A 22923-nucleotide genomic window follows, 5' to 3' on the forward strand; every position below is an offset into this window, starting at 1 on the left:
AACTACTGAAGCCCACGTGCCTACAGCCCATGCTCCACAACAAGAGAAGCCACCACAGTGAGAAGCCGGCGCACTGCAACAAAGACACAATGCAGCCAAAAGTAAATAAATTAATAATAATTTTTAAAAAAATAGTCGCCTAGATGTCTGAGTGAGACAGGGTTCCTTTAAGCTTTCAATCCCAGCTCTTCTCTGAAGCCTCCCCTCATTCACCCTGGCAGCATGTGACCACTCGGCATCTCTTTAACACCTTGTATTTATCGGTTCCATTCAGATTTGATGCTTGAAAAGTTCTGTATATTTTATGTCTATCTTCCATTAAACTTGGTTCCTCTAAGGCAGGAACAATAATCTCTTTCATAAATTGAGACCATTACAAAAACAGAATTATGTTCCCTTTCCTCTCAATCAGGGGAATTTGAAGTAGGGTTGATGAAATCCTGGAAATCATAAGCAAAAATGTCATTGCTGCATTTTTATGGCCAGAGGGTCCTGTGTTTTCATCACATTCTTGAAGATATCACAGAGCCCAACCATGTTAAGACTCTCTGCTTTGAATCCATGTGCTTTCACCCAGCTCTATGGTACAAGGCACCCTGCCCCTGGGGCAATCTGTCTGTGGTCCCTGCAAAGATGATAAACCCACATCAAAGACACTTACTCTTCTGCATGTCAGTAGACTCTACTGGCATCTCTTCCTCCACAATGATGTCACTATCGCCATCTTCAAGATTCATTTCTGTCTCATCTAGAACACTGTCTTCTTCCTCTTCCTCCTCCTCATCTTCCTTGGAAACATCCTTTAATGTGGCAAGTAGTCTGCTGTAACCAGAAACTTGTTCTGGTTCACTCTATGCTTCACTTTCAGAACTTGAAGTATCTCTAAACTCTCTGACTAAAAGGAAAATGGGGATTTTAAAAACACAAATTATATTGTTCTTGTTGCTACCCCACGACTAGCATCAGGCCCACAGTGGAACCAAGTCCAGACTTTTCTAAATAAAAACTAGCTTTTCTGCAAATATGCAACCCTATCTATTCAACCAAACCTAGCACCAAATTTGTTTAAAACAGCTAATCTAGCTATGATTCTAGAAGCGCTTCCTCTTCTTTGAACTGCTAATGTTCCACATGGGAAGACAGCAAACTAAACACAGGGAGCTTTAGGTTATAAGGCGATCTAACATATGTGTCAGACATCTGGCACCTTTAAAGGAGCAACAGGAAAACTTACAACAAAAAAGTGTACTTTATTTCTGAGTCTGTGGTAATGAAATAAGACCTTTGATGATTTTGCACTCTATTTTATGTTAAGCAAACATGACATTCCCTCTTAGGCTTCACCAAGAGCCCTCTGGTAAGCCTCCTTACCAGGTTCTAACAGGCTAATCTCTCAGGACAGTTTCATACTCTATACTATATTAGTTATCACAATGGCATTTTAACAGACATCTGCACTTAAAACTAAGCAATATTACTAAAATATAGCTTACATCTAAAATCAAAAAGAGTGGAAATGTAGCCAAACTTTATTACCATATATAATCTTAAAAGTAACAGTCCAGAATCTACTATCATAAAGAAGGTATAAAGCATTACCAGTTGACAAGTCTGTGCTTTTGCTTCCTTTCTGGAAACCCTGAGAAGAAACAGGCAATGTTAAACTTTAACTACTAGTATGTAGCAATTAGGAAAAATCTAATGATACAACTTTAAATGAACATGGCAGACTATACCACTATAAATACATTATATCTATTGTCAAGTAAAAACTCCATATGCATTTGGACAGGTTTTGGAAGGATATGCCAAATAGGTAATAAGAGACGAATGAAAAAGTCTAACAAGACCACATGACAAATACTACAGTCACACAGTAACAGGCTCTCATCCAAAAGATGGGAAATTTGGGCAAATAAAAGCCCTCGGGGTTCACCTTTTCTAGCAAATTTCTTAAGTAGACTATCCCTCTAACTGTTGAGAAAGCAGCCCAAAGGGGTGGGATGAGCACTAAGATCATAACTGAGAGTCTGGACACTTATGGAGGAACCCACAACTACCCAAACATTAGTTTCCTCATGGTCATTGAATAGATAGGTGATATCGAGGGTCCCAAGCAATTCTTTTATTATAACTTATTTAATTTATTTATTTTTGCCTGCTATGGGTCTTCGTTGCTGCGCCCGGGCTTTCTCTAGTTGCGGCGAGAGGTGGCTTCTCTTGTTGTGGAGCAGGGGCTCTAGGCTCGCGGGCATCAGTAGTTGCACCACCCTGGCTCAGTAGTTGTGGCTCGCGGGCTCTAGAGTGCAGGCTCAATAGTTGTGGCGCACGGGCTTACTTGCACCGCGGCATGTGGGATCTTCCCGGACCAGGGCTCGAACCCCTGTCCCCTCCGTTGGCAGGCGGATTCTTAACCACTGCGCCACCAGGGAAGCCCCCAAGCAATTCTTTAAAAACATATCAAACGAAAACAAGCTTATAAAATCTCTGCCCAGTCGCCACACAGGAGGCGTGCCGTCTAGCATAAAACTACAGGCTCAACAAAGGGTAGGAAGACCGGTGAAGAACCCCATCTCAGGCGGGAAGCCGTCAGGATCCCCGGGCGAGCTAGGCCGGCGCCGGGGCAGCGTGGGACGCGGCGGGAGCTGCCCTGTCACTACCCCCGGGGCACCGGCGGACCAAACGCGGGGACACGCGGGCTCCCACCGGGAAAGGACGCCGGCAGCGCCGGGCCCAGCCTTGCCTCTCCATACCTGTCATAGAAGGGATGCTCCTCGCCGAAATCCCTTAGATGCTTCTTCTGCTTTTTAGTTAGGGAGTTGAGCAGCTCGCTCTGGCTCCGGCTCCGGCTCCGGCTCCGGCTCCGGCACCGGCTCCGGCTCCGGCTCCGGCTCCCGCGTTTGCCCATGGGGAAGACGTCAAGTCAGCCAACCTCCAAGCATCGCGTTTTTCACCTGGAAGTAGTCTCGTCAACCCACTCACGCGGGATTGCCAACGGCGCTTTACGGCGGAAGCAGGGTGCCATAAAGCAGACCCGCTTTACGTCGCGCTTGTACGACAGGCGTTAGAACTTCCTGTTTCTCATTCCGCCCCCTAGCGAGGCGCTTTGGAAGCACGTGCACGCATGCGCAGCTTTTCTCTGAGCCCCGTAAGGAAGGCAGGCAGGGAGGCTTCGGGCTTCCCCAGGTGGGTAAATGGGTGGGTGTACTTTGTGCGTCTGTTTTGGCTGTGAGAATCAGCCTGCATAAACGTGTAGTAACTGAGATGGTTGAATGCAGTGCCTTTATATTATGCCATAATACAAATACCAACTAACATTTAAGGCTGCCGGTGCATCTCAATTCATCCTCACAACAGTAAACAAATAGGCCTTGTTAATAAGCCTGATATTGGAGATGAGAAAGCTGATGCTTACAAAAGGTTCCATACACACTAGCAAGAGAGGAGATGGAAACCTAATTCTCTCTGATGCGACCACAGGCTTTTCCCACTAGGATCTGCCCCATGCGTGTGCTACGTGAAGAATGAGGACGCAAGGCTGAGATTCCCGCCCTTACCCTACCCCCTCATTGCCTGAAAGTATTGCAAGGGCCCTTGGTAACACATCTGTTCTGGCATTTTTCATGTTATAAAAGCAAAAACACATCCAGAGAGGTAAAGTGACTTTCCTAAATCACCCGGAGAGTCGACGTTAGAGAAAGCAGTAAAACTCAATAAAGTGTCTCAAAACTGAACTGGGGCAAATTGGGATGGAAAACTTTTAAAGGGTAAGTAACTTTTCTGTATCTGGGTCGTGGTGGTGGTTACACCTGGTATACAATTACCAAAATTAATCAAACTGTACCTTTGAAATTGGTACATTTTAATGCAAGTAAATAATAATCTCAATAAACAAAGAGGTAAAAACAGCGCAACTGGACTTAATACTCTAGAGACAGGCAGAGTGTGCAGGGATACTTAAAAACCACAGGATAGGGCTTCCCTGGTGGCGCAGTGGTTGAGAGTCCGCCTGCCGATGCAGGGGACACGGGTTCGTGCCCCAGGTCTGGGAAGATCCCACATGCCGCGGAGTGGCTAAGCCCGTGAGCCACGGCCGCTGAGCCTGCGCGTCCGGAGCCTGGGCTCTGCAACGGGAGAGGCCACAACAGTGAGAGGCCCGCGTACCGCAAAAAAAAAAAAAAGAAGAAGAAGAAGAAAAGGAGAGCTTAGAAGCTTTCCTTCAAATGGGCCCCTGCTATGATACCCTGAGCCATTTGATACAAAACCTCAAGGTACACAGAAGACTTTGGGGGCCAGTCTGATTCTTCCTTCTCCTATTACAGAGAAAGAGGAAAACATCCTTTTCTTTCCAAACATCCATCATCTCTCCCCCTCTCTACCTCCTGAAAGAGCTCAATTCCACATACACTGTTTATTCTGGGCAGTAGGCTGGCAATACGGAACAAAACTCTTTGCATGCTATATTCTATGTCCTGTCTCCTAGAAAGTTGTAGTTTCTGTAATCTTATTAACCACAACTTTAATTTGTCTACGGTTTGGCTGATTAATTCGATTCAACAAGCATTTACTCTTTTTTTAAAAATAAAGTCCAATATTCTCGACTGTTTATTCTATTTTATTTTATTTTATTTATTTATTGGCTGCGTTGGGTCTTCATTGTTGCGCATGGACTTTCTCAAGTGGTGGCGAGCGGGGGCTACTCTTCGTTGCACTGTGCAGGCTTCTCATTGCAGTGGCTTCTCGTTGCAGAGCAGGGGCTCTATGCATGTGGGGTTCAGTAGTTTCAGCACGTAGGCCCTAGAGAGCATGGGCTTCAGTAGTTGCGGCATGTGGGCTCAGTAGTTGCAGTGCACGGGCTCTATGGTGTGTGAGCTTCAGAAATTGTGACTCACGGGCTCTAGAGCGCAGGCTCAGTAGTGTGGCGCCCAGGCTTAGCTGCTTCGCGGCATGTGGGATCTTGCCAGACCAGGGCTCGAACTCATGTCCCTGCATTGGCAGGTGGATTCTTAACCACAGCACCACCAGGGAAGTCCCAAGCATTTATTCTTAATAAATGAGTTGGTCCTGGGGAATCAAAGTTAAATAAGGCATGTACTTGGTCCAGTTAAACTAAACATATTAGCACTTTGCCAATTTTCTAAGAGTAAAATACAAGTCCAATATGAGGTTATTTTAATAAACAATTAAATCAATAGTATAGCTAGGGAGTGTTTTCATTTATTACTCTCCATTTTATCTTTATAAAGAGGTATGCTACCCTGTCGTTCAACAAACTCACAAATGGGAATGCAGCAATTTTTAATAAGTATGAGAAATAATGTAGGCCAGCTATTCTTCCTCTCTGAATGGTGGACTCTAAATGAATCTAAAGCATCATCAAAAAAATACAATAAATCAAAAAAAAATGAAGCATCATCATAATGACCATCATCTGGGTAACTTATGCTGTTGAAATAACATGTTAAGGAACTTCCTCTTCCTAATAATAAGGAATGTTACCTGATGGGGAGAGAGAATTTGGGGAAGAGCAATAATACAACATGATCAACAGATTAAATTTTAGCAAACAAGGACACTCATTTGTTTACATATTTTACACTGCTGTTGCCTAGAGACAGAGGAGGCACCTGAAGGTATATTTTACTAGCGTGGGTCACATAGGAGTCTTCTAAGGAACTGGTTTAAAAACATCGTTCCGAAACTAGTAAAAAAATAAAAAGTTAGTTCCACTGTAGATTTGAACCTGTAAGTAATCTATAGGTAATTGTAATCTAAAAAAAAATGAGGGCAGCCTTAATGGCAGTTCTTTATATAAGAAAGAAACACATACTTGCTGAAAGCTTTTACAGCATCACTAGCTTGCATCCACTAATAAAAACAGCCTACACTTTTTTTTTACATCTTTATTGGAATATAATTGCTTTACAATTTGGTGTTAGTTTCTGCTTTATAACAAAGTGAATCAGTTATACATATACATATGTTCCCATATCTCTTCCCTCTTGTGTCTCCCTCCCTCCCACCCTCCCTATCCCAACCCTCTAGGTGGTCCCAAAGCACCAAGCTGATCTCCCTGTGCTATGCGGCTGCTTGCCACTATCTATCTATTTTACGTTTGGTAATGTATATATGTCCATGCCACTCTCTCACCTTGTCACAGCTTACCCTTCCCCCGCCCCATATCCTCAAGTCCATTCTCTAGTAGGTCTGTGTCTTTATTCCTGTCTTACCCCTAGGTTCTTCATGACATTTTTTTTCTTAGATTCCATATATATGTGTTAGCATACGGTATTTGTCTTTCTCTTTCTGACTTACTGCACTCTGCATAACAGACTTTAGGTCCATCCCCCTCACTACAAATAATTCAATTTCGTTTCTTTTTATGGCTGAGTAATATTCCATTGTATATATGTGTCACATCTTCTTTATCCATTCATCCGATGATGGACACTTAGGTTGTTTCCATCTCCTGGCTATTGTAAATAGAGCTGCAATGAACATTTAGGTACATGACTCTTTTTGGATTTATGCTTTTTGAATTATGGTTTATGGTATATGCTCAGTAGTGGGATTGCTGGGTCATATGGCCGTTCTATTTGTAGTTTTTTAAGGAACCTCCATACTGTTCTCCATAGTGGCTGTACCAATTCACATTCCCACCAGCAGTGCAAGAGTGTTCCCTTTTCTCCACACCCTCTCCAGCATTTATTGTTTCTAGATTTTTTGATGATGGCCATTCTGACTGGTGTGAGATGATATCTCATTGTAGTTTTGATTTGCATTTCTCTAATGATTAAAGATGTTGAGCATTCTTTCATGTGTTTGTTGGCAGTCTGTATATCTTCTGTGGAGAAATGTCTATTTAGGTCTTCGGCCCATTTTTGGATTGGGTTGTTTGTTTTATTGGTATTGAGCTCCATGAGCTGCTTGTAAATTTTGGAGATTAATCCTTTGTCCATTGTTTCATTTGCAAATATTTTCTCCCATTCTGAGGGCTGTCTTTTGGTCTTATTTATGCTTTCCTTTGCTGTGCAAAAGCTTTGAAGTTTCATTAGGTCCCATTTGTTTATTTTCGTTTTGATTTCCATTTCTCTAGGAGGTGGGTCAAAAAGGACCTTGCTGTGATTTATGTCATAGAGTGTTCTGCCTATGTTTTCCTCTAAGAGTTTGATAGTTTCTGGCCTTACATTTAGGTCTTTAATCCATTTTGAGCTTATTTTTGTGTATGGTGTTAGGAAGTGACCTAATCTCATACCTTTACATGCATGTACCTGTGCAGTTTTCCCAGCACCACTTATTGAAGAGACTGTCCTTTCTCCACTGTACATTCCTGCCCCCTTTATCAAAGATAAGGTGACCATATGTGTGTTGGTTTATCTCTGGGCTTTCTATCCTGTTCCATTGATCTATCTTTCTGTTTTTGTACCAGTACAATACTGTCTTGATTACTGTTGCTTTGTAGTATAGTCTGAAGTCAGGGAGCCTGATTCCTCCAGCTCCGTTTTTCGTTCTCAAGATTGATTTGGCTATTCGGGGTCTTTTGTGTTTCCATACAAATTGTGAAATTTTTTGTTCTAGTTCTGTGAAAAATGCCAGTGGTAGTTTGATAGGAATTGCACTGAATCTGTAGATTGCTTTGGGTAGTAGAGTCATTTTCACAGTGTTGATTCTTCCAATCCAAGAACATGGTATATCTCTCCATCTATTTGTATCATCTTTAATTTTTGACTCTTAATGGACATTTCGTTTGTTTTCAGTTTGTGCTAATGCAAATCATGGACAGGAATCCTGCTGTACCGGTTATTCTGGTGCATTTACACAGGGCAGGGGTGAGGGCTGCTGGCTCACAGGCTATTTATATACCTTCAGTTGATGGAGAGTGCTAAATGCTTTCCAAAGTAGTTGTGTCGATTTATACTCCAGTATAAGTAGGGTAGAAGATTCCCATTGTACTCCAGGTCTACAATACCTGATACTACCAGATTTTATGTATTTGTCCATCTCATTGGCATGTAGTTTCCTTGGTTTTGACTCACTTGTCTCTTATTACTTAATGAAGTTGTATGCTTTTCTGTGTTTACTGGCTGTTTTGATTTCCTTTTTTATGAGATTTACGTCAACTATTGTTATTTATTATTATTATTTTTTATTATTTATTTATTTGTGGCTGTGTTGAGTCTTCGTTGTTGCGTGCAGGCTTTCTCTAGTTGCGGCGAGTGGGGACTACTCTTCATTGAGGTTGCTTCTCTTGTTATGGAGCACAGGATCTAGGCGCACGGGCTTCAGTAGTTGTGGCACGTGCGCTCAGTAGTTGTGGCTTGCAGGCTCTAGAGCGCAGGCTCCTTAGTTGTGGCACATGGGCTTCGCTGCTCCGCGGCATGTGAGATCTTTCCGGACCGGGCTCGAACCCGTGTCCCCTGCCTTGGCAGGCAGTTTCTTAACCACTGCGCCACCAGGGAAGTCCAACTATTGTTATTTTGAATTCTTCTCCATTTCCAAGTAATACTCTTACATGACTATTTTCTCACTAAATTGGAGGCATTATCTGTTCATTTTCTAACTTACTAGTAAGTAAGGGTTTAGTTCCTTTACACTATTTCCTATGTCCACACTGCTCAGTAAAGTTATGTCATCATGAGTTATTCCACTGCTTATGATCTCTTTGACTTGTAGTCATATATTTAAAAACCTACATTGTTGATCAACTAGAAACTCTCTCAACGTCACGCTTTGTAAAATGAGGACATTCATACCATCTTTCCTTTTTTCTACCTCCTGTCTACCTTCCAAACCTAGCTTTTACGTTGTCAAAGTTGAAATTTATATTCTGTTCTATGTGCAATTAAGTCTTCTGTTATTTGAGAGTCAGTACGGAGTAAGGTTTAAGAGAACAGGCAGAGAGCCTAAAATCAAAGCCTCGATGCAACCTTAAATTAGGTACACTGGGGAAGTTCCTTCCCTGACTTAGCTTCCTGTTCTCAAAAGTGGGAATGATATTAGCACCAACCTCATAAGGCTATTCAGAGGATTAAATGAGTTAATATATGCAAAAACACTTAGAGCCTAATATATACTAAGTACATACTAGTACACAATACATTTCAGTACATACCAAGTTAATACTAATACATACTAAGTATAGTTTACGTTAGTTATTTGTGATTACATGCAAGTTGACAATAAAAGCTGCAAACCAAGACAGTATTGCCATTATTACAATGAAATTAATATTGCCCACTGCAGATGTACTGTGTCTCTGTGTATAGACTACACCTCGTTCCATACTGTGACAGTGTCACTGCCCTTGTGCAGGGTGACCACATACCCCAAGCCACCTTGGGCTGTTCCAGTTTATACCTGTCCTGATGTTACAGCATTAGAGCGCCTCCTTACACTATTGAAGTGTAAGGAGTTTGGACAAGTTCCGGTTTGGACAACAAATTAGATAGGTGGTCATTACCCCTGTGTGTTACTGAAAAGGGGGACATCTATAGTGTCAAGTTGAAGTGGATTCTTCCTATCCTCACCAACAGTAGGTTAAGAATCAACCATAGTTTAGTTGGCTTCATGTTTATGTCCATATAGCCTTTTCTCCTCTGGAGTTCAACAGTGCCTAATACCTAGTAAGTACAATATGCCTCAAGGTGTTTCTAAGCTCTCAATCACACAATCAGTAGAAGCCTCTCCACTCTAGACTAGCTGCAATCTGCACTGAATCCCCTATTACCTTCCTTCTTGGTTTATTGCCTCATTTTGCTGGATTATTTCTAGAAATAGCTTAACGTGTAGCACAGGAGGTCAATTTTTCAAATTTCTTTGGGTAAAAAATATCTTCTTCAGCCTCCACTTATGACTCATAGTTTGGCTGGATACAAACCCCTAGGGTGAAAATTATGTGCCTGAAAAACTTTGGAGATATCTTTCTAATGCCTTCCAGGATCCATGGTGCTCATGACAAGTATGATAAAGTCAGATTTTAACTTATTTTTAGGTGACCAGTATTTTTCTCTCTGGAATGCATGTATCCTCTCAGTATTTTATTCTATTTTAATTTATTTTTTCAGTATTTTAAAGTTTCACAATGAAGGGTGCCTAGGTATGAGGCTATTCTTGCTCGTCTTGCATAACTATGTTCAATCTGAGGCCTGATGTCTACTTTCAGCTGTGGGGAATTTTGTTGCCCTTTGACAGCTTCCCTCCATTTTTTTTCTGGGTCTGGAGTTTCTAATAGTAACATGTGGGATCTCCCAGATGCAGCCTCTCTAACATATTTCTATCACATTTTCCATTGTGTCTTTCTTTTTTATATACTGAGAAATTTTTTAAATTCCTACTGAATTTATTTCAGCAACCATATTTTCATTTCCAGGAGACCTCTCTTCCTTTCTGACCATTCTCTTTTTAATTAACTCCCTAGTCTTATTTTATAGTGGCTAGCTCTTTTTAAACCTCTCTCAGGATATTAATTAAGGTTTTTCCTTAAATTATTTTGTTCTCTAAATTGTCCCTGGTCCTACTAGAATATGTTTTCACTCTTTTTCCCCCTCTCTCATGTTGTAAGCTTTACTCAACTATCAGGCAAATGACAGTTATTTTCTATTTAAGAATGAGTGCAGAAAGCTCCCTGAAGTCAACGACTGATTGGCTTCTTATGCAGGAAGAAGCGGCCAGTAACTGTAACAGGATCTCCCACAAACACAATTTTCTCAGGTGTAAAAACTCACACTAGCTGCCCTAGCTCTCGCCAGTTTCACTGTTTTCAAAATGAAATCATCTCATTTCAGGAGTGTGAGGGCGGGGCTGGGAGTCCACTCCTCCAAACACAACCCTTCAATGAGCTCCCCTATTTCAGTCACACTTTTAACTAACTCCACCCTCTCTCCTACATGCGCATCAAAGCACGGAGCTACTTCTGCAGGTGGGGTCAGAATCCTCCTCAGTTGCAGGTGGTCCCTGTGCATATTCTAGGTGATGCTTTTCCTCTGTTCTACTGCTTCGGTTTCACACTCTTCCACCTGTCTTCCGTCTTTCCAAACTATGTTGAAATCTCTTGATTGTTGTGGGCTTATATACTTAAACACTCTGATACCATCATTGTAGTGTCTTGTCAAAATGCAGAAGAGCTAAAAGGGTTCTCATGCATTCTGAATCTGCTATTCTGTGGTCCCAGTGTTTAAACTTCTTGGTCTTCCCCAGTGTCTATCATTGCTTTTAGAAATACAATCTCCTGGTCTACTCGTGAAGAAAATGAATACACCACATCTCAAATGACAAGGAATGCGGGTTAGATGCACTAGGGTCTTGTCGTACTCTGCCATTTACTAATAAACCACTTATGTGCTACAAATTGTAGGTGCTCATTTATAAAACGAAAGGGGGTAACTCTACATGAACTATAGATTTCTCCTACTGTAACTCATAATTTCTAAGTTCTTTTCTTAAAATTTCTCTATATTATCATTAATTTTCATTAAAAAAATAAAAATCTAACTTTCTCTTTTGAAAATCAAAGAGTAATTCCCATAGTTCTACAATAATGGGATAATTAGTTCTGAAACCTGTCAAGTTTCATGTTTCATATGAAAAGAAAATCACATTATATAATTTTTAAATTTAAGTAAATAAATTTCAATAATTTTTAAAAATTAAACATGGACTTTGTAGCACAAAGACAAGGTCCCCCCAAATGGTGTTCCTTTATTTACTAGAAGTGTTCAGCTCTGCATTGAAGTTGAAATAAAATAAATATATTATTTTTGAGGTGCAAAAATTTCTTATGAAAATCAATTTTTCTTTTCTGTCCATACAAACAAAAGTATGGAATGACATTAGAGGTCAGGTTTATTTGGTAATAGAATGTAGCTTCTTGATATTTTTCATTTTAGGAAAGGAGAATATCAACATCAAAACGTTTTTCAACTTTACTTTTATTTAAAATGAGGCCATATTTTCCTCTTATAAAAAGAGAGTTCAACTAGAACTGTCAATTTTCTCATCTTTAAACAAGACCACTGAATCAGCTGACTGTATTCATTCAGAACTCAATTTCCTTATCTTATGATCACTAAGGTTCTCCCTACATCTGATATACTAAGGTTCTAAGGAAAGGAAAATAGATTACTAACGACATGTTTTGATTTTTATTTCTTAGAGTTCAAATGTCCACCATTCACCTTGGTCTAAGCTTAAGGAACCATTCAAGGGGATACAATGCAGATGGGAGGAGAAAACAGAACCCTCACACAAGCTGTGCAGTGTTGCAATCAGGCTTCCCTTTGAAAAATAATCTTCTCTATAGCTTTAAAGTGATAACTTTGTACCTGCACTGCTTCTTGTTTCAAACGGATTTTCTCTGGTTCTTCCTGAACACGTTCGGAGGAATCATCAGCCTCTTCGACTTCTGAGGAGGAAGGACTCTCTACAGTCACAGTCATAGGAAATTCTGATGGACCTGAGTGTCTGAGGAAGAAGATAAGAAATCACAGAGTTGTTACACTAAAGTGCAAAGAAAGAAGACAAGATTGTATAAAAGACAACACAAGCCAGATACCAAATATCCAAATATTAGAGGACATTTAACAAAAGTGAACTGAGGTATCATTCTTTATAAATGTCTCTCACTGCTCCTTAGTCTAAAACAGGCAATGACTAAGTAAAATTACAGGAACTTATTTTTGCTATGTTACTGTACAGACCTCTGTTGTACAAGGTTAGGATTAGTAATGGGAATTTCCCATATTATTTTATTAAGTTTCTTTCACAGAAGCCCAGCGAAGATCCAAGGTAAACATTTTTTCTAAAATCAACTTTATACTGCAAATGAAAAATTTATTCTTCACCATCAGACAAAAACAGTCTGGAAGAAAATGTAGTTTTTCAGAGGAAAATACATCAGCAAAGGGACTGATGAATAATCAGAAAGTCAACATATCTAAGCTGTGAATAACAGACATTAGAATTTAAAAAAATAAATCACATACACATACACAACTAAAACTGACCCATCAAAAATTTCATCTTCTCACCACCCTTAAGCCAAAACTGGGGCAACAGTAATACAGTTCTCCCATCAAGCTTCACTGCCACTGCAAAGTTGTTCAATAGGACATTTCCAAACATTTAAAAACTGACCTGGCCACAACCCCTTAAAAGTCTACAGATCATAAAGAAGTGTGCTGGGATTATATAACCACGCAGAAAACAGTTCACTAGGACATCATTTTGACAAGCAGCAAACCCTGCAGCCTAGGAAAACCCTAACAGGAGAACGAGGTGCACACCCCTCTCTCTGGGAATGCAAGGCCAGGACTGACACCCAAGATGCTCTTCTCTCAACCTCAGCAGTGGTGCCATTCACAGAGCAACTATGCAGTCTCCCAAGACCACTGGGAAGGAGAATATGATACTGACAGTATTAGCTTGCCACGAGGCCATAAGCGAGGGAATGTGTGTGGCCTTGGTGAGAGAGCAGAGGTTTGGGAGATGTTGCTTTATATTGGCTTTCAGATCAGGAATTTGTACATATAGCCTGCAAACAACATTTCTTGAAAACATGTGAACATTCTTGAGTATGACAGCTCCATGTGAGGGGTCAGAAATGGCAGTCAAGTTCACTTCACTGGGTAACAGCTGATTTGCGGACTGGAAAACAGGCTTCCTTGTTTACAGACATAACCACAAGGCTGCCTGCTGTGTGCCAAATCCACACAACTACACAGTTGCATTGGGAGAGCGACCAAACATGTTTTACATGGATTTATTTCAGAGAGGGAAATGCTTCATGTAAGGCTCTGTCAGTTTAAAAAGCAAGAAGAATGACCATCTACCTTTCCCAATTCAAGCCCTATATATCATAAATATGATAGCTACACACCAGCAACTGATTACATACATCATGAGGTTTGATGAATGGAAAGCCCCTAAAAAGATATCAACAAAACGAAGTTAGATCTTCAAGTAAATACATCACCAGTTAAACCCACTTAATACAACTATTTAGTATTATGTACAGTATCCATACAGAATTGTGTATAAAAATAAATAAGCTCAAAAGAAGGACCTGGAAGGCTCTGCTATGGAGAAAACTGAACAGCATTCAGCCGACTGGCTTGGTAATAACTCTCTGAACTGCTGAGAGGCCCCTTCAGTTCCTATGTTCAGGATGGTTGAGATTTCAGTCTCACTTCTTTAAATGGTGATATTAATCGTTCTCTAATTTACCACTCTGTGTAACGAGGATGAACCTGAGATTAAGTGTCTCAGGAAGAAGATAGGAAACCACAGAGTTGTTAAACCCAAGTGCAAACACTGGGGATTCAACACTATAGTTTATGCAACAGCAATTCACATCACCATTTGGTCATATTCTTTCTACAAAACAAAAGCTGCACTCACATGTATGAAAAGACAAAAATTAACTGCCATCTGTATCAATATGTTAATGTGCTTCAATCACATGTTTTCATGAAAGTTTAAACATCAAATCACCTTTAAGATCTTGATCATGTGATCTGTTCCCTGCCAGGTCAGATTATACCCCGTGAAGTTTACTGTCTTAACAGTGATAGAGTTCTTTATACCTTGACAAGTAACTAAAAGGAAAAAAAACACACACACACACACAATAAGATGAAGAGCCTATACATTTGTCAATCTTGACTTATTTGCTTTTCTTGAGTCAATTGGAGGTTTATAGCCACATTCTTAAAATCATTAACTACAATCTTCCCAAACAGGTAACTGATGAACTGATGCATCCTAAAACTCGTCAGTAACAAAGTGTTATTCCAGTTTACAGCAACAGTTTAATTCTATTTAGGTACGAAAACTGAATACACTGAATACTGCAAACTTTATTCCCAACCACTCAGTAAAGTACTACATACTTTTGAGACAAAGGAAAAAAAAAGAAAAACCTAAAAAGCATAAGACTCCTCCGATTTTCATTTCCAATGATACATGCCAATCTTGATGATCAATCAGCGATTTAAACGTCAACTGTAAACCCAGTATTTTATTAGCTGCTCTGCAGTGCACTAGAGCAATAGAAGAGAGAGGACCTCAAACCCTCTGTTCCCTCAAAGTGAAAGGCAGGCTTCCTGACCCCTCCAGACCACTACTGGACACAGGGAAGGCACACTAATCTTTCAGGACCCTAATCAAGAGTCACCTGCTTTGTGATTACTTCCATGACACACCCTCACCAACACCACTGAGTCTGCTGCTCCTACGGGACGTTACATGTATTTCCTATTTTAACACACACCACAGTGCATCATAATTATGATTGCAGATAGATGTTCTAACAATTGAAAGAGAATGATGACTTTTTTGCTCTTCATCTTGCTATTTCCCTTCCTATTTCTTGAAGAGAAACCATAAAAATATAAACAAACAGAGAAAACAGAAAATATACAAAACATGTGGTTTGTGGCTTAACACAAACTTAAGTAAGATTAATTCTGACAGTATCCAGCATGACAAACTTCCATGGTACAAATGAGAATGGACCAAGGTTTGAGCAGGTACAGGAGACAATCCAGGCCTGAACAATACCAACAAAAGGTAGACAGGAAAATGTAGACAGACGTGGTATGTAGGAAATCACGAGACCAGTCTGATGGGAAGAGACTGAAACAAGACTGAAACTCACTTTCTAAACCTCCATCCCCCAACTGGACAATTCACAAGACACAGGTGCACCAAAGAAGCCAATTATTCAATCCCTTTAATGGGGAGGAACAGTTTAAACTTTTATTGGTTTAGTTCACCCCAAAAGCAACTATCAAATGTTGGCAGCACACAATGAAGGCTTACCTTTGTTCACATAGTAAAGTCTCTCTCTCTCACAACTAGCCCACTTAGCTCTGCGTTCCTTAGCGCACCCGACGCACTTACACAGCATTTATGAGCTTTACACAACTGGAAGGTCACATCTTTATTTCTTATTGCAGGAACACGACTTCTGTAAACTCTTTTTCTGTCACAACCTAAAGCAAAATTATTGTAAAATGAGTGATTTAAACCATACATTTTATCATCATTAAAAAGTATCTAAATGAAAACAAAAGCATCTGCTCTGTGCTAAGGATTAGAAACAACCCCTGCCCTTAAAGCCTTCATTAAGGAGGAAGATGTATAAACTCAAAATTTCAATCACATGAGATAAATAAACGTAACCTTTATGCACAGAGGTTCCTATGGAGGCAAAAAGTTATATCTAAGTGACGGCTTCATGATAACCCTGAGGTACAGTCTAGAAAGATGAGGCTATGCAGAGTTGGAATAGGAGGTGCATTAACTGCAGAGGGAACATCTGTGAAAAGACACTCAAGCCTGACTCCTGCTGGGCACTGTAAATACTGCAGGTGGGGATGACTAAAGGCCAGGGGTCCAAGTGTGAGAAGAGACAGAAATGAAAATAGAGATGTTGGCCCAAGCAAGCCTGGGAGAGAGCATGGCTTGTATCCCACAGGTGGTGAGACCTGGGGCTACCACTGGCTGAGTAAGGATGCCTCCGCTGATTAGAAAAAGGCTCCCCGCTGCTGAAGGGCCGACTAGATAAAGGGAGTGATCACAAAAAGCTCCCCTTCCTCAGGGCAAAGAGCCCTATGAGGCTTGGCCGAACACAGATCAGACTACATGCCTCCGTGCAGAGCACACGCTGGGCGGCTAGTCTGCACTAACTCTGTGTGGGCAAGCCATCAGCAGCATTATTTTAAGCACATCTTTTTCTGTTAGAAGATCACTTAACCCGAGTAGGCACATGAACTTAGAGGAACTGAACCCAGGGGCCGTGAAACCACCCAGGAGTTTCTGCCATAGTCTGGGCAAAATGCAATATGGATGAAGAAGCAAATTTAGGGCTTCCCTGGTGGCGCAGTGGTTGAGGGTCGGCCTGCCAATGCGGGGGGCGCGGGTTTGTGCCTCTGTCCAGGAGGATCCCACGTGCCGCGGAGCGGCTGGGCCCGTGAGCTGTGGCCGCTGAGCCTGCGCGTCCGGAGCCTGTGCTCCACAATGGGAGAGGCCACAGCAGTGAGAGGCCCGCATACCACAAAAAAAAAAAAAAAAGAAGCAAATTTAGGAGGAGGCCAAAATTTACAGGATAGACCCACTGGGTGCAAGACGTAAAGAAAGTTCAGTGAAGGAACTCTGAAGAGAATGGGCTCTGCAATAAACTTTTCTTACATTCAATATAAAATATTAGGCAAAATTAAGTACAGTGGCCTTTAAGGTCCCTTCCAGCTCTAATTTCTTTTGATTTCTAACTTATTACTCCGGTTAAGTAAAGTCCCGTCAGAGGTACAGAACAGTTCTTATACCTGAATGGGATGCAAAGAATAATCTGACTTCTCTTCACCAGGGGATGAGTTGAACTGTCCTTGCAGAAGAGATAACAGATGGTGTGGACCCCAGATCCTAGAAAAGGGCCAGGCACACGGTGAGTATTCAGCTTTTCAAAATCAAATGAACAATCATGTCCTCTCCTAGATCCTCACACCCTTCCTCTGCTGGCTACTTTCTCACAGCTTATAAACATCCTCAAATACACCCACTTAAAAACCTCTCAGACCTAGGATTCCTTGGATCTTCTTGTGGATAACCTAAGTCTCTCCCATGCCTCCAAACACCTGTCCTCCCAAAAAGCCCAGATCTGTACCTTGGGTCCAGACCCGTCTACTAGGCCCCTCTAAAGCGCTGAAGATGAAGTAAGATCCTCTCGCCACCCCCAATCCCTTCCCACTGTGCTCTGTATCTCTCAAAAAGATGCGGCTGTAAACTGTCACCCACGCTTGCTGGCCTCCCTTTTCTAACTGGTCACCAGGCCTCACCCGTTCTCTCTCAGATCTGCAAAACCCAGTCCCACCTTTCATAACTTAAGTGGGACCCTCAGATTACAATTCACCCTGCACCCAATCAACCGCCTCCCACATGGAGGTCCGAGTGAGCCTCTAAACCACAAGTCCATCTCACTGTTCTTTGGTGGAAATTTCCCACAGCCTTCAGGATAAACATCCAAACTTCTGACAGGACAAACAAGGCCCCCTTCTCTTGGGCGCCACTAAGTTTCCAGTATCCACTCTCATTTCTTTCCCAAACCCTGAGTTCCAGTCCTGTACATTAGTTGTGCCATAGTTTCTTGTATTTCTCAAACTTCAACACACACTGCTCTCTACTGCCACCCCAGGAGCTTCTACATATCCTTAGAAAGGATGGCACCTCCTCCAAGAATCCTACCCTGAACTTTCCCTTCCAAGATTCTGTGCTCTGCAAAGGGGAAAGGTCGGGGGGAGGGATAAATTAGGAGTTTGGCATTAACATATACACACGACTGTATATAAACTAGATAATCAACAAGGACCTACTGCATAGCACAGGGAACTGTACTCCATATCCTGTAACAAACTAGACGGGAAAAGACTCTGAAAAGCAATGGATATCTGTATAACGGAATCACTTTACTGTACACCTGAAACTAACACAATATTGTAAATCAACTATTCTCCAATATAAAATAAAAATTAAATTAAAGAAAAAAGAGATTCTGTGCTCTGTAGCACCAGAACTCACTTCTTCCAGAGCACTGACTACTGTGCTTGTGTTTACTTGCTGCCCAGTAGAAGGGAAGATTACATACGGCAGAAGCATCCTCTCCAGCAGCCCTTGGTTCTGACAACTCATTCAAGTGCCAGGCTACTTTACACACATAACCTGCTTAATTAATTCTAAGAACCCACAGAAAGAGTGGTTATTAATCTCATTTTACAAGTGTGGGGATTGTAGTGCAAAAGAAACCTGCCCAGGCCACAGAAAGCATAAGCCCTGATATTCACACCCTAAGCTGCCTTCACACCGGTGCTCATTGCACTATATGATACGAGTACTGAAAAAAATTTTATTTTCCTGAGCCCTGTTTTAATGGAAAGGAAATGAAGCTGGGATATATCCATTTCCTAATCGCTTTGGTGTGTACCAGGCAAAGTCATTCAACAGACCAGGTAACATCTGTGCAACAATTAACGATGCTCCAAACTGTGCTAAGTGTTCTTTGTAGAGTCTAGAAGCATTAACACGGTGCATCCTTGTATCCGCCACAGAGACTGGGTCCTGTTCAGCCCACGCTACAGATGGGAACACTGAGACCTTGAATCCTTAAGGCACCCGGCCTGGGTCACCGAGCTGGCAGGAGTCCTTGGCCGCACACCCCGTCTAGTGCACACACACCGGGCACTGGGCACTGGTTCTAGTGCCCACCCTCCACCTTGCACCATTTAAAACCCCGCTTCTCAGCACCCACACGAGGAGCCCTGGAAGCTGGAAGTACAAACCTGTCTCGACAAGCCGTGGCTGGAAGAAGCTCTGGATACAGATCAGGGGCAGCGGGCGCTGAGGAGTGGCGCCCAGTGCACTCCGCGGAGGCGGTCGGCCTTAAGTCCAGCAGGCCCTCCCGCAGGGAAGCGCGCACGGAGGGCAGAGGCACCGAGTCCTGCAGCGCGCACAGGTCCTCAGAGCGCGAGAAGAAGTCGGCCGCGCTGTCCCGGCGCAGCTTCACCGAGTCATCATGGACCGAGCGCTGCCTCGGGGACGCTGGCTGCGGACACGATGCCCACACCCGCCTGGGGCCCCGGCTCCCATCCCGGGCCCTCGGGCGCCCACTGCCCGGCGGCTGCGGCCACGCAGCGTGCGCAGGACCGGCGTCGCAGCCAGAAGACATAGGGCCATGGGCCCCAGCTACGCCAACCCCGCCATGCCGCGCTCCGGAAACCCCACGTGGCCTGGTGGTGGCGCAGGCATCTACGCCCTCCACGCCGCGGGGCTGCGGTTTAAATCGCGGGCGGTGCCATGGGGGCGGGGCTCGAGGACGTCAGCACGCTCGCCGTGCGTCGCGTCCTCCCGCAGCCCTGTCTCCCATGGTGACGCGGCCTGAAGAGAAGGGGCTTGAACTCTGAGACTAAGGCAGCGCGAAACGTACGAGGTGTGGAGACTTTGGGGTTTCCAAAAAGCGTTTGCTGACTCATCCAAACTAAAGTGAGACCTGGTTGTATCAACGCATTTTAAAAGTAAACTCCCGTAAGTGTCTGTGCTTCCCCCGCCCAGGAGAGAGCGTGTATTCCGTGAGGGACACACGAAAGGCTGAGTGAACGTCTGCCTGTGGTCCGTTACCTGGTGCACGGGTGTGTGAATTTATGCGGAGAGCTCTTAATTTCTGTAGTTTCTGCTAACTTGACACGGTAGTTGGCAAATGGTGACGTGTTCCATGCATTCAGGACGTGATCGTGGTTACTAATAATCACTTTGTTTTGTACTGACAACTCCTCAGAGAAGTTACTACTGAATATCCACTTTACAGAAGGGAAACTGAGGCGTAGGAAGTGAAGTGACCGAGTAAGAGGAAGGACTCAGACAATTGGTGTTAGTAAATGAACCCTGCAAGCAGGCCGGTAGCCTGCGGTGGCTCTAGTGATGCGGCCGCCTACGTAAACCAACCAAAATCTAAGCCTGTCAACGCCTCAGGGTGACGCACACCGCTGAGGACAACCAGTCACAAGCCACCAACTAGGCTTTAAAGCGATAGCAAGTCAGTCATTTCCTTGCTTGGCTTCTGCCCTTTGAAAATAAACATCTCTGCAGCTCCTGTGGCTGGAGCGCTCCTCACCACTTCCGCTTTGGTGGTGCCTGAATTGAATCTATTTTTCCTCACGTAAAGTCTTATTTTAAACATGCCTCAGTTTGTCTTTTAACATTGGCCGTAGAAGTTCGATTTGTGTCCAGCTTCTAGAACAGTGGTCGTCCTCTGGTCAGGCCTTAGGCGTTATGCATACAGCGTTCCTCCTCTACCACCACCTTCTGGATGCCTCCACCCACTACCAGCTCCCGCGTATCAGATCCCCTAGATGTGGTCAGCAATGGCTTTCACACGCAGCGTGCTCACATTATAACATCGCAGACACTCCTCCGTCCTCCAGCCAGCGTGTGAACTGAAACATTACCATTCCTGTTGAAGAGCCTGCTGTGACCACTTTCCCCAACACAGCCACTCCCCAGCTGACCCTGGATAACCACTCTTCTGAACTTGGTCTCCATCACTGCATGGATGTCTTTCTATTTCGGGTACATTTTTAAGTATTCTTAAACCTCATATAGTATTCTACTATGTTTTCTCTTCTTACTTGCTTTTTTTAGTGTTATCTTTGCTAGGTTCATCCATGCTGACACGTAAAGATCTGTCTAGTTCATGTACTTTCCTCGCTATGTAGGATTCCCGTGTACGGAAATACAATAATTTATATGTGCATTTTCCTGTTGATGGACATTTAAATTGTTTCCAAAAATTTTTATATACTTTCTAAAGTTTACTTTACATTTACAGTTATTACAAAATCTTGGCTATATTCCCCATGTTGTACAATACGTCTTTGAGCCTGTCGTACACCCAGTAGTTTACGTCTCTCACTTCCCCACCCCGTATTGCCCCCTCCTTCCCCTCCGCACTGACAACCATTAGTTTGTTCTCTATATCTGTGTCTCCCCTTCTTTTTTGTTATATTTGGTAGATTGCTGGATTTTTTAGATTCCATATATAGGTGATATCCTACAGTGTTTTTGTTTGACTTATTTCACTTACCACAATGCCCTCCAAGTCCATCTATGTTGCTGCAAATGGCAACATTTCTTTCTTTTTTAAGGCTGAGTAGTCTGCCATTGGTTATATGTACTGCATCTTCTTTATCCATTCATTACCTGATGACACTTAGCTTGCTTCCATATCTTGGTAATTGTAAATACTGATGCTCCGAACATTGGCATGCATGTATCTTTTCAAATACGTGTTTTTGAAAACACGTGTTTTTGTTCTTTTTGGATTTACACCCAGGAGTGGAGTTGTGAGGTCATATGGTAGTTCTATTTTTAGTTTTTGAGAACCCTCCATACTGTTGTCCACAGTGGCTGCACCAGTTTACATTCCTACCAACATGTACCAGGGTTCCGTTTACTCTAAAAATTGTAAATTTTCTTCCTAGGGGTAATTGAGATGATAGTTGAATAATAACATAAGATCAGGCGAAGTCTAAAGAAATTTTAGAAAAGCTGGATAGAGTAGGAAAACTTCTGTTTGCTGGCGTCTGAATGTTAGAGAGACACCAAGACATGTGGGCCAAGTTCTGGAGAGAAGGGAAACACAGACGCAAGCTTGACATTTGGCGCAGCTTTTCTCCTTGGGGCATTTGCTGATTCAAATGTTACAGCCTAGGAGCTGAAAAGCCAAAGGGTTCAAAAGACTCTAACGACAGAAGCCAAACGGCAAGAACCGTTTTCCATTGCTAAACAGCATTTTAACTATGTAGAAGCAGAAAATGAAAAGAAAGAACTTTGCATTACATTTAACAAAAGTTGAGGGAGATCTTTGTGGCATATTACTGAACTTATTTGTGGAAATGTAGCCATGTACATTGTGTTGGAGAGGCACCAAGAGTTCAAGAATTCTCACAATTTGAGTACACAGTTGCCTTAAATGTAGGCATGGTGGCATCCATTTACGTAACAATGATTTGGAGGATGTTGTGTTAGTCAGCTCTTGCTGTGATAATGCTTTGGAACAAATCACACCAAAGTCAGTTACATAAACAAGAATTTATTTTTCTTGGACCTATGGGCTAGCTGCAGTGGCTCTCTTTTAGACCTCTAGATGGCTAGTTTTGCTCTGTGTTTTGGGTCAGTTTGAGGTCTGTCACACACCTCTTCGTCTGGAGCCCAACTGTGAGGCCGCAGCTCCCAGGCCCTGTCTTCTCAAAAAGTTCACTGAAACGTAAGAGTTGAGCCCAACCGCACAAGCCCATTTAAGGCCTCTTCTGCTCATTTAAGGCCATCATGTCTGCTCATACTTCAGTGGCCAAAACATGTCACAGATCTAAGCTGTATTTA

At 42.6% G+C, this 22923-nt stretch overlaps 1 protein-coding gene across 2 annotated transcripts; it reads right to left on the reverse strand.

Moving 5' to 3' along the window:
- Window positions 1-767: 767 nt before the first annotated feature.
- LOC307070027 (U3 small nucleolar RNA-associated protein 25 homolog) lies at window positions 768-2931 on the reverse strand. 2 transcript variants are annotated; one of them, XM_079728641.1, is made up of 3 exons: window positions 2754-2931; window positions 1600-1639; window positions 768-895 (listed from the first exon to the last, which is right to left on the reverse strand). In XM_079728641.1, the coding sequence occupies exons 1-3, from the start codon at window positions 2906-2908 to the stop codon at window positions 803-805; spliced, it is 288 nt and encodes a 95-aa protein (XP_079584767.1). In that variant the 5' UTR covers window positions 2909-2931; the 3' UTR covers window positions 768-802. The 2 variants fall into 2 exon arrangements, 1 of the variants encoding a protein (XP_079584767.1); XR_013811519.1 differs by lacking the exons at window positions 768-895; window positions 1600-1639 and adding an exon at window positions 2164-2447.
- Window positions 2932-22923: the final 19992 nt, after the last annotated feature.

This window comes from Hyperoodon ampullatus (genome assembly GCF_949752795.1).
Source record: "Hyperoodon ampullatus genome assembly, contig: scaffold_107, whole genome shotgun sequence".
Taxonomy (NCBI): domain Eukaryota; kingdom Metazoa; phylum Chordata; class Mammalia; order Artiodactyla; family Ziphiidae; genus Hyperoodon; species Hyperoodon ampullatus.